The sequence below is a fragment of the Microcaecilia unicolor genome, chromosome 5, assembly GCF_901765095.1.
Source record: "Microcaecilia unicolor chromosome 5, aMicUni1.1, whole genome shotgun sequence".
Taxonomy (NCBI): domain Eukaryota; kingdom Metazoa; phylum Chordata; class Amphibia; order Gymnophiona; family Siphonopidae; genus Microcaecilia; species Microcaecilia unicolor.
Genome location: NC_044035.1, coordinates 187,099,922 through 187,112,596, shown reverse-complemented (window position 1 = coordinate 187,112,596; position 12,675 = coordinate 187,099,922). Strand labels below are relative to the sequence as shown.

Below are 12,675 nucleotides of genomic sequence, written 5' to 3'. Positions count from 1 at the left end.
CGGAGCACGTAGATCAGTTTAGGAGTACTTCTGTTTCCAGTCCTGGTCCCTGTGTCATCCAGTATCCAGTAAGTCCTGCCGGCTACTCGAACCCAGGAGTTCAACTCCTGGGGGGCTTAGTAGCTAAGTGCAGGTGAAGCTGTGTGGACCAGTCCGGTGTCCTCCAGTCCGGGGGATTCCAGTCCAGTGTTCCAGTCCGGGGGGTTCCAGTCCTGTGTCCTCCAGTCCGGGGGATGCCAGTCCATGTGTTCCGGTTCGCTGGGCAGTGCCTGCAGTCCCTGCCGGTGTGCTTGCCCAGTGTTGGTTGGTGGGTTTTGCCTGCTGCTGTCGCTCCTTGGCAGCAGCCCAAGGGCTCACGTTTGCTCCAGAGCCCGGCCCCACGGGCTCTGAACCTGAGAACCTGACAGCACCTTGACCAGATGGTATCCCTGCTGAATTTTATAAAGTATTTCTAAAATCTATCTCCATCACCCTTATACAAATGTATAATACACTAGATCCTAAAACTGTCTCAAATAGTAGATTTTCTGAAGCTATCATCACAGTAATTCCTAAGCCCAACCAAGATCCTCAATTAGTACAAAATTATAGACCTACTAGTATAGGTTTTGCAGGGCAGGGGCTTGGGTGTTGTGCCGAGGGGGGGTGCACTGACAGCTGTTTCCCAGGCAGGGGGAGGACCTTGCCTTGGAATCAGCTGTCAGTGACATCACTGACGTCAGTGCATTCTAAACTGCCTAGCAGACCACCTCCGAGGGAGCCACGGTCCCAGGCACATTAGAACGTTGGAGGTGAGAATTATTAAATAGGATATCTCTTCTTAACACGGATTACAAACTATATGCAAAAATAATTGCTAATAGACTTAAATCTGTAATTAGTAAAGTGATTTCTCCAAACCAAATAGGATTTATGCCAAACAGTTTAATATCAGATAAATCAAGGCTTTTTTACCAATTGTTACACATTGCCAAATCTCAAGAATGCCCTATTATAGCTATGTCCTTAGATGCGGAGAAAGCCTTCGACAGAGTTGAATGGCACTATCTCTTTACAATTCTTGAATGGTTTGGAGCATCATCTCATTTTATATCTAAAATTAAGACATTATATTCAAAACCCACGGCCAAAATAATAGCCAATAATCAATCTGAAACAATAAATTTACAAAGAGATACAAGGCAAGGATGCCCCTTATCACCATACTTATTCAACCTAGCATTGGAACCACTCATTCAAGCTATTAATGCACAGATCAATATTACAGGAGTAACATACAAAAATACACAATTTAAAATAACTGCATATGCAGATGATATATTGTTATATATATCCAACCCAGAGACATCTCTTCCACAATTATTTTCTCTAATCCAATCCTTTTCTGCAATCTCGGGCTATAAAATTAAACAAAAACAGAAGTATTACCACTGAATATACACGCTGTACCTAGTCTTATACAGCCATTTAATCTTGTATGGTCTTCCAAGAAACTCAGATATTTAGGTATAGATCTACATTACACAGCACAAGATACTATTAAATACAATAGTGAAAACATACTCAAATTCCTCAAAGATTTCTTACTCAAATGGCATCCCCTTCACATATCCTGGTGGGGCAGAATAGAGAGCATCAAAATGATGGTTGCTCCTAAAATAAATTTTATATTAAGTATGATCCCCATACTATTCCAAAATTCATTTTACAAACAAGTAGATAAACTATTAACGTCTTTTCTTTGGAAATCTAAAACTACTACTACTACTACTTAACATTTCTAAAGCGCTACTAGGGTTACGCAGCGCTGTACAATTTAACATAGAGGGACGGTCCCTGCTCAAAGAGCTTACAATCTAAGAGACAAGTGAACGGTCAGTCCGATAGGGGCGGTCAAATTGGGGCAGTCTGGATTTACTGAACGGTAAGAGTTAGGTGCCGAATGCAGCATTGAAGAGGTGGGTTTTAAGCAAAGACTTGAAGATGGGCAGGGAGGGGGCTTGGCGTAAGGGCTCGGGGAGGTTGTTCCAAGCATTGGGTGAGGCGAGGCAGAATGAGTGGAGCCTGGAGTTGGCGGTGGTGGAGAAGGGTACAGAGAGGAGGGATTTGTCCTGTGAACGGAGGTTACGGGCAGGAACGTAAGGGGAGATGAGGGTAGAAAGGTAGTGAGGGGCAGCAGACTGAGTGCATTTGTAGGTAAGAAGGAGAAGCTTGAATTGAATGCGATATCTGATTGGAAGCCAGTGAAGTGACCTGAGGAGAGGGGTGATATGAGTATATCGGTTCTGGCGGAATATGAGACGTGCAGCAGAGTTCTGAACAGATTGAAGGGGGGATAGATGGCTAAGTGGGAGGCCGGTGAAGAGTAAGTTGCAGTAGTCAAGGCGAGAGGTAATGAGAGCGTGGACGAAAGTTCGGGTGGTGTGTTCAGAGAGGAAAGGGCGAATTTTGCTGATGTTAAAGAGGACGAAGCGGCAGGTCTTGGCTATCAGCTGGATATGCGCAGAGAAGGAGAGGGAGGAGTCAAAGATGACGCCGAGGTTGCGGGCAGATGAGACGGGGAGGATGAGGGTGTTATCAACTGAGATAGAAAGTGGAGGAAGAGGAGACATGGGTTTTTGTGGAAAGACGATGAGCTCGGTCTTGGACATGTTCAGTTTCAGGTGGCGGTTGGACATCCAAGCAGCAATGTCGGATAAGCAGGCTGATGCCTTTGCCTGGGTCTCTGCGGTGATGTCTGGTGTGGAGAGAGATAGCTGGGTGTCATCAGCATAGAGATGATACTGGAAACCATGAGATGAGATCAGGGAACCCAGGGAAGAGGTGTAGATTGAGAAGAGAAGGGGTCCAAGGACAGATCCCTGGGGAACACCCACAGATAGGGGGATAGGGGTGGAGGAAGATCCATGAGAGTGAACTCTGAAGGTGCGGTGGGAGAGATAGGAGGAGAACCAAGAGAGGACAGAGCCCTGGAACCCAAATGAGGACAGTGTGGCAAGAAGTAAGTCATGATTGACAGTGTCAAAAGCGGTGGATAGATCAAGGAGGATGAGGATAGAGTAGTGGACTCTGGATTTGGCAAGGAGCAGGTCATTACAGCATTTAGAGAGTGCTGTTTCTGTCGCGTAAAACTCCAAGAATATCACTTAAAAAAACTCAAAGCTCCAAAGGAAAAATTTGGCTTATTATTTCCAGACTTCCTACTTTATCACAAAGTATTTATTATACAACAAGGATGTCACTGGTTTTCCTCCAAAACGGAGTACACACCTGTTTGGCTTCAACCAGAACAACTCATCACCTCTCCAATTCCAACATCCACAACAGTATATATGTCTCTTGCCCCTATTGAAAGAGACTACTTAGTTATGCTTCATACATGAGAATGTCTATCATTCTTTGACAAATCACTAGAACGCTCTATACTCTCCTCCTTTCAAATACCATTATGGCATAATCCTAAATTTCTTATTGGTAAAAAAAAAATTTATTGGAGAAATTGGGCTAGCAATGGAATCTGGACTATTGCAGATATTTGTAAAAAAGATCAAAACACTATTGACTTTTCAAAATATACAAGCTAAATTAAACATACCTAATACACAATATTTACAATGGCTACAACTCATGCATTATATCAGAAAAACAAATGTTCTAGAACATGTTATTCTTATGAACCAAGTATTTATGAAACTGCCAAATCCTTGATTAGAGACGAACACATGGCCTCTTCAATTTAAATTACTCTTCCTTCAATACAGTCGTCAATCCATCATAAAAGAAATATGGGAGACAGACACTAACTATACAATACCAAATGATATTCATTTCAGAATTTGGACCTCTTTAATTAGACCACTGACATCAGCTAATATTATGCTATCTATATATTTTTTATATCATAGGGCATTATGGACTCCAAAGAAAATGCACAGGTCACAATTGGTGACCTCCGATTCATGTTGACACTGTCAAACACATACTGGAACATTTATACACATGTTGTTTGAATGTAATAAGATCAAACCTTTTTGGTATAATATTTGGAATGTCATCTGTCGTATTCTCAATATTAGTGTACAACCCAGTATAGCACTGATAATATTCAAATCTAATGCTCTTGAAAACTGTTTAACTGAACACAATGTTAAACAAAAATGTTCATTGAGCATTGAGGCATTTTTCCAATTTGCAAGGATCATAAATTGTCCAATAGTAATCAAAATGTCAATTTTTGGTGGCAATCCATACTATTATATCACAAATTTGAAATGGCATCAGCCGGCCTTACTGGAACAATCAACAAAAAAACTTTAACATGGTCACCTATAAAGGACTTTATTGACTCACTATGAAAGTACCGCAAACGTATCCTAGTTTCATTATCTATAATGTTAAAGGACACTTCATTACTATGCATATTCTAAAATACTGTTTTATAAGGTTGTTTTGTTAATTATATCTTATTTTATGGTATATCAGAAAAAATTCAATAAAATTTCGGGGGGGGGGGGGGGGGGGGGGGGGAGAAGCATTCCAGGTGAGGATCAGTGGCTTTCGTAGGCAGTCCAGACTCTTCTGCAAATGAAGGGTGAATATAGTTTGTGGCAGTCCACAGTCAGATGTTGTGCTGTCCAAGCTAGTTCCTAGCCTGGGCACTGAGGGTTTCTGGTTGCAACACTGGAGAAAGATTTCTACTCCCCCCCCCCCCCCCCCCCCCCCCCCCCCCCCCCCCCCCCCCCCCCCCCCCCCACACACACACACCCACACACCCACACACTTTCTAACCCATGACTTGCATTAGGTGCATTATGAATTATCGCCCCTCATTGAAAGGAGTTAGACACCACTTTAGTATGGTAGGCTTGTGGCAAATTAAACAGTAAAGAAAACATATATTGCAATTATTAGAAGGATGGAGCCTTCTCAAATTAGTGCATATGCTTCTTTCTCTATAATTGAATAGTTGAGCCACTATCCTTTACATTTAAAATCTCTGCTAAAAGATTACATAGAATGACTTTTAGGATCATTCTTCTGATATGGGCTTGATTTGTTTCTCAGATATCTGCAGGGAATCTTCCTCTGGAACTTCAAGCACTGGAGCCCCTAGTGGTTCCCCAAGCTTCACCTACCCGGGAGCGCTCGCCTGATGTTATTTCCTCAGCCTCCACAGCTATGTCCCAAGACATCCCTGAGATTGCTTCTGAGACTTTGCAGCGCAGCTTTGCCCCGGCACCTCTTGGACTTCCTGCTGAAGTTTTAGAACCAAACCATCGCACTGACAGCATGGCTTCTGCTGCATCTGCCCTACATCTGCTCTCCCCAAGGAACAGGCGTAACTCTGAACATAGCCATCACTCCTTAGATATGGTATCTGGTGGGGATGTGGACAGATTGAACACACCCTCATTGCTGGAAACAGCCTTGATGCCAGAAAATGCTGCTTCAGATAGTGTGGTGAGTCAGGCATGGCCAGCTGCTCCAGATATCACCAGAGAAACCAGGAACAGTATGGCAGACAGGTCAGTGCTACTTTTGTATCTGGTATTCTTTAATCAGGAATGTCATTCATGGTCTGTCTTTTTGTTGCAACCCATCTGGCGCTTATCAGGAAGCCATCATACACTTTTTTTGATTTCTTTATTTCATCAAGCCTCTTTAGGAAGTGAGTATTCCGTTCTCTCCTGTTACCTGTTGCCATCTGTAATGAATGACTTGTTTGATGTTTTATAGAAAAAATAATATACTTGCCTTTTATGATTGTACAGGGTAATTTTATATCGGGGTACCTATAAAATTTTTAAAAAACTCCCATTTTATACAGGCAACATATGTGGCTTTTTTTAAATAGGTTTCCAGATTTAGTCCCAGTAGTGTACAAATCCAAGTTTCCAAGTTTATTAGGGACTTTGTATCCTGCCCATCAAAGAATGTCTGAGCTGTTTACAATCTAATGTTAAAAGTGAGAAGAATATATAGTAATAAAGTGCACAAACAGCAGTGCCTGTGAGGGAAGGAGGGTAGAACTACATAATTCAATAGGAAAGTGTGTGTGTGGGGGAGTAGTACAATTGGATCAGCTCAGTGTTTCAGTATCATCTATCCTCTCTGGCTGGTGCTGCATAGTTAAGTGTATGCATCCTTGAATAGGAACATTTTAAGGTCCAATTTCAATTTAATGGGGTGGAAGCATATTCCAAAGTTTGAGTCCTTGTACTGAAAATATTGCATTCTGCTTGGTGTCAAAAATTATCTACCTAAATGACAGAAAAATAAGTCTATTTTAGTGGGTAGATATAAGTATTCTGGGAGGGCAATAAGGAGTCAAGAACCTAGGTGGTAGAGAGGTAGGATGGTTCTCCAGTGGAGTGGATCTTAAATACTAATAATAGACTTTTGTAGTAATGTGGTGTGTGATTGGTAGCCAGTGGGCTGCTTTAAGGAGGGAAGTTAAATGATCGTAGTTGCGATGGCTGGTAATCAGTTTGATGGCTGTGTTCTGAATGATCTGCAGTCTTTTATGGTCCTTGACCTTAATTCCTTTGTATAGAACATTGCAATTGTCAGCTGACTGATTACAAGTGAATGGATAAGAATGTTTAGTGCAAAGGGATATAACAGAAAAAGGGCCGAAAGAATCAGAGCTTGTAAAAGGAGAATTTGATCACTGCTGATATTTGTGGGAAGAAGCTAAATGCTGTGTCCAGGAGTACTCCTAGAACACGAGTGGTGGGTTCTAGAGGAACAGGGGTAGAGCAGAGAAGAATAGGGGCTTCCAGGGAATCAGCTTGGTTTCTTGTGAAAAGTAGAGGTTTGGATTTTGAGAAGTTGAGAGAAGAGGACATTTCTCTGGTAAGTGAACACTATTTTGCTTTGTGCTTTGGGAACTTAAAGATTGGGGTTTAAAGGAGGAATTGTAGGTTAGTGATAGGCAAAATAAAAATATAAAAAGCAAATTTTATCAACTAATCTCCATAGTCTTTTCCCCTTAGTTTTAAAAACTTTGTATCACAGCATTAACAGATAGAATCTAGCAGGCACTGCAGGATCTAGTTTGGTCTTCCCACCCACCCACCCCTAGGACAACTCTTCATTCATAGTCAGTTATTGTAATTAGGGTAACAAGCAAGGAGTGCTGTTACAGAGTTTTAAATACATTTCATTACCATCTAAAGAAGGAAACACTAAATAAATCATACAATATGCTAGTATATTCCTCCTTTAAACTCCAATCTTTAAGTTCCCAAAGCACAAAGCAAAATATAATCTAAAATACATTTTTATATTAGGCTAATATCCTTAATACTGTAGCAAGTTTTAAATTATTGAAAAACTCAAAAACACTAAGATGGAGTCAGCAGTCCTGCAGCAAGAGGGGTGCTATCCAGTCTTTTGCATTGGGTGTCATATGTATGATTATCTCCCAGTTGGTGAGATGTCATATGTGTGTGCCTGATGCAAAGAGCTCCTAGCTCTCAGAGAACGTGTCCGTTCTCTTGAGGCTAGAGTAGCAGACTTGGTGGAGCTGAGGGAGACAGAGAGGTACATAGAGGAGACCTACAGGGATGTTGTAGAGAAGTCCTCCAAGGCAGCCCCTGTGCTACCTTAGAGGAGGGAGGTCTCCTAGAAGGAGAGCATCACCCTGGTGAAGTATGAAGTACTCCTGTAGGCAGGACCTGCCCACCAGGGGATGTACTAACTATCCTCTCGCACCGAGGATATGTTTCCAAGTGCTGCCCGGGAGGGAAAGGTTAGGACAGCTGTTGTAATTGGTGATTCGATCATTAGGCTGGTGGATGTGAGGATTGCCTGGTGACTTGCCTGCCTGGTGCGAAGGTGGTGGACCTCACGTGTCACCTGGATAGGATTTTAGATATTGCTGGGGAGAAGCCAGCCGTCTTGGTACATGTGGGTACCAATGACATAGAAGAATGTGGGAGAGAGGTTCTGGAAGCCAAATTTAGGCTATTAGGTAGAAAGCTCAAATCCAGAACCTCTAGGATAGCATTTTCTGAAATGCTACCCAGGGCCCAAGAGACAGGCAGAGCTCCGGAGTCTCAATGCGTGGATGAGACGATGGTACAGGGAGGAGGGTTTTAGATTTGTTAGGAACTGGGCAACAGTCTGGGGAAGGCGGAGCCTATTCCGAAAGGATGGGCTCCACCTTAACCATGGTGGGACCAGGCTGCTGGCGTCGGCATTTAAAAAGGAGATAGAGCAGCTTTTAAACTAGAAATGGGGGAAGGCCGACAGTCGCTCAAAAGTGCATGGTTCGGGATAAGGTATCTTTCAAAGATATCACCAAAACAGGGAAGATAGGGTATTCTGATAGTGAGGTTGCAAGAGAGACCATAGTAGATCAGGTGTCCTTAAATAAAAATAAAAACCAGACAAAAGATTGCAAACTAATACTGTCAAGTACTGAGCATGATGTAAATAGGAACAACAAACAGTTTGAAATGTCTATATGCGAATGCCAGGAGCCTAAGAAATAAGATGGGAGAGTTAGAATATATTGCACTAAATGAAAAATTAGATATAATGGGCATCTCTGAGACCTGGTGGAAGGAGGATAATCAGTGGGACACTGTCATACCGGGGTACAAATTATATTATAGTGATAGGGTGGATCGAATTGGTGGAGGGGTAGCATTGTATATTAAGGAAAGCCTTGAATCAAATAGATTGAAAATTCTGCAGGAAACAAAACACTTCTTGCAATCACTGTGGATTGAAATTCCATGTGTAAAGGGGAAAAGGATAGTGATAGGAGTGTACTACCGTCCGCCTGGGCAGGATGAACAGACGGATGCAGAAATGTTAAAGGAAAATAGGGTCGCAAACAAACTGGGCAACACAATAATAATTGGTGATTTCAATTACCCCGATATAGACTGGGTAAATGTAACATCGGGGGACGCTAGGGAGGTAAAATTCCTTGATGAAAGCAAGGACAGCTTTATGGAGCAGCTGGTACAGGAGCCGATGAGAGAAGGAAAAATTCTAGACCTAGTCCTTAGTGGAGCGCATGATTTGGTGCGGGAGGTAATGTTGCTGGGGCCGCTTGATAACAGTGATCATAATATGATCGGATTTGATATTAGCTTTGAAGTAAGTATACATAGGAAATCAAATACGTTAGCGTTTAACTTTAAAAAAGGAGACTATGATAAAATGAGAATGGTGAAAAATAAAACTTAGAGGAGCGGCTGCAAGGGTCAAAAATTTACATCAGGTGTGGATGCTGTTCAAAAACATCATCCTGGAAGCCCAGGCCAAATATATTCCACATATTAAAAAAAATGAGGACAGAAGACCAAACAGCCGGCGTGGTTAAAAAGTGAGGTGCAGGAAGCTATTAGAGCTAAAAGAAAATCCTTCAGAAAATGGAAGAAGGAACCAACTGAAAATAATAAGAAACAGCATAAGGAATGTCAAGTCAAATGCAAAGCGCTGACAAGGAAAGCTAAGAGGGACTTCGAAAAAAAGATTGCATTGCAGGCAAAAACACATAGTAAAAAATTTTTTTAGGTATATTAAAAGCAGGAAGCTGGCTAAAGAATCGGTTGGACCGCTACATGACCGAGGAGTAAAAAGGGCGGTCAGGGAAGACAAAGCCGTAGCGGAGAAATTAAATGAATTCGTTGCTTCGGTCTTCACCGAGGAAGATTTGGGAGTGATACCGGTGCTGGAAATGGTATTCGAAGCTAACGAATCGAAGAAACTTAATGAATTCTCTGTACACCTGGAGGATGTAATGGGGCAGTTCTACAAAGAGTAGCAAATCTCCTGGACCAGATGGTATTCATCCCAGAGTACTGATAGAACTGAAAAATGAGCTTGCTGAGCTATTGTTAGTAATATGTAATTTATCCTTAAAATCGAGCATGGTACCGGAAGATTGGAGGGTGGCCAATGTAACGCCGATTTTTAAAAAAGGTTCCAGAGGAGATCCGGGAAATTATAGACCGGTGAGTCTGATGTCGGTGCCGGGCAAAATGGTAGAGACTATTATAAAGAACAAAATTACAGAGCATATTCAAAAGCATGGATTGATGAGACAAAGTCAACATGAATTTAGTGAAGGGAAATCTTGCCTCACCAATCTGCTAAATTTCTTTGAAGGGGTGAACAAACATGTGGATATAGGTGAGCCGGTTGATATTGTGTATCTGGATTTTCAAAAGGTGTTTGACAAAGTACCTCATGAAAGATTCCAGAGGAAATTGGAGAGTCATGGGATAGGAAGTAGTGTTCTATTGTGGATTAAAAACTGGTTAAAAGATAGAAAACAGAGAGTAGGTTTAAATGGTCAGTATTCTCAATGGAGAAGGGTAGTTAGTGGGGTTCCCCAGGGGTCTGTGCTGGGACCGCTGCTTTTTAACATATTTATAAATGACCTAGAGATGGGAATAACTAGTGAGGTAATAAAATTTGCTGATGACACAAAGTTATTCAAAGCCATTAAATCGCAGGAGGATTGTTAAAAATTGCAAGAGGACCTTACGAGACTGGGAGACTGGGCGTCTAAATGGCAGATGACGTTTAATGTGAGCAAGTGCAAAGTGATGCATATGGGAAAGACGAACCCGAATTATAGCTATGTCATGCAAGGTTCCACGTTATGAGTCACGGACCAAGAAAGGGATCTAGGTGTCGTCGTTGATGATACGTTGAAACCTTCTGCTCAGTGTGCTGCTGCGGCTAAGAAAGCAAATAGAATGTTAGGTATTATTAGGAAAGGAATGGAAAACAAAAATGAGGATGTTATAATGCCTTTGTATTGCTCCATGGTGCGACCGCACCTCAAATATTGTGTTCACTTCTGGTCACTGCATCTTAAAAAAGATATAGTGGAATTAGAAAAGGAGCAGAGAAGGGCGACGAAAATGATAAAGGGGATGGGATGACTTCCCTATGAGGAAAGGCTAAAGCGGCTAGGGCTCTCTTCAGCTTGGAGAAAAGGCGGTTGAGAGGAGATATGATAGAGGTCTTTAAAATAATGAGTGGTTGAACGGGTAGATGTGAAGCATCTGTTTACGCTTTCCAAAAATACTAGGACTAGGGGGCATGCGATGAAGCTACAATGTAGTAAATTTAAAGCGAATCGGAGAAAATGTTTCTTCAGTCAACATGTAATTAAACTCTAGAATTCGTTGCCAGAGAATGTGGTAAAGGCGGATAGCTTAGCAGAGTTTAAAAAAGGTTTGGATGGCTTTCTAAAGGAAAAGGCCATAGACCGTTATTAAATGGACTTGGGGAAAATCCACTATTTCTGGGATAAGAAGTATAAAATGTGTTGTGCTTTTTGGGATCTTGCCAGGTATTTGTGACCTGGATTGGCCACTGTTGGAAACAGGATGCTGGGCGAGATGAACCATTGGTCTTTTCCAGTATGGCAATACTTATGTACTTATGATTTAGCAGGATTGATAAGGAGTTTGTTGTTTTGTAGCCAGTCTGCCAATTGTTTTAATTTGTCATTTATGATTTGAATTTGAATAGGGCCAGTGGGTTCAAATGTGCAAAGAACTTAGATGAAAAACAGAAAAGGGCGGGAAGTTGACCTCAGACACCAGAGACTGGAAAAAATGGACTTAAAAACAAAACCGTGGCAGGGGAAGGGGGGGAAGCAGCAGCAGGAGGGTGGTGGAGGAGAGGCGGTAGTGGCCACAGGGGATGGCGGCGGGGAGGCGGGCCAAAGTGTGCCTCCTCACCTTTGGCTCTGGCCCCCCTCCCGTCGAGGTCTGGCTATGCCCCTGCCTGTTAGTCCAAGTGGTATAACAAGTTCTGAATAAAAAAATAAAAATACTAGCTTGGTTATTACAAAGCTGAGGGTTGCCCTGGATACAGTGTTCTAGTAATCTGACAAACCTTGATCTGCAAGGAGTACTCTTGGGTGGCTGGAATTAAGTATAATTTATTAAGGAAACAAAACTTTCCAGTGCAGAACAGTAGTAAATATCATAACTGTTCGGTAAGAATGCAAGTCGTTTAATATGAGTCCTTAAACATGTTGCAGAGCCTAAATCAGGGGTGGGCATCCTTTATACACAGAGGGCTGAATGAATATCAGTACTACCCTTAAAGGACCACAACATTACATAATGTAGCCGGAAGCATACAGCGTTCTAGTGATGAATAAGTAACAAACTGTGAGAGTGGCCATTCTGAAAATATTTGTAAAATACATTATTTAAAATTGCCAAAACTCTAGATAATGACATTCTCTCTGAGGACAAGCAGGCCTTTTGTATTCTCACAGCTGGATGATATCATCCGATGGAGCCCAGTATGGACGCTGACTAGCGAGATTGTAGAACTTTCTAGCAGCGTCCCACCGTGCATGCACTGATGCCTTCCTGCCCAACTAACGAGCATGGGTCCCTCATAGTAACATAGTAGATGACGGCAGAAAAAGACCACGGTCCACCCAGTCTACCCAACAAGATAAACTCACGTGTCATTTTTTGTGTATACCTTACCTTGATTTGTACCTGTCTTTTTCAGGGCACAGACCGTATAAGTCTGCCCAGCACTATCCCCACCTCCCAACCACCTGCCCTGCCTCCCACCACCGGCTCTGGCACAGACCGTATAAGTCTGCCCAGCACTATCCCCACCTCCCAACCACCAGCCCTGCCTCCCACCGCTGGCTAAGCTTCTGGGAAT

The 12,675-nt window shown here is 42.3% G+C and overlaps 1 protein-coding gene across 1 annotated transcript in view; it reads left to right on the top strand.

Annotated features, from left to right (window-relative positions):
- The window catches only part of EDC4 (enhancer of mRNA decapping 4), a 1,195,039-nt gene that overhangs the window by 732,886 nt on the left and 449,478 nt on the right, over positions 1 to 12,675 (top strand). Inside the window, 1 exon segment of the mRNA XM_030203662.1 lies at positions 5,065 to 5,525. Coding sequence (XP_030059522.1) covers positions 5,065 to 5,525 — 461 coding nt within the window.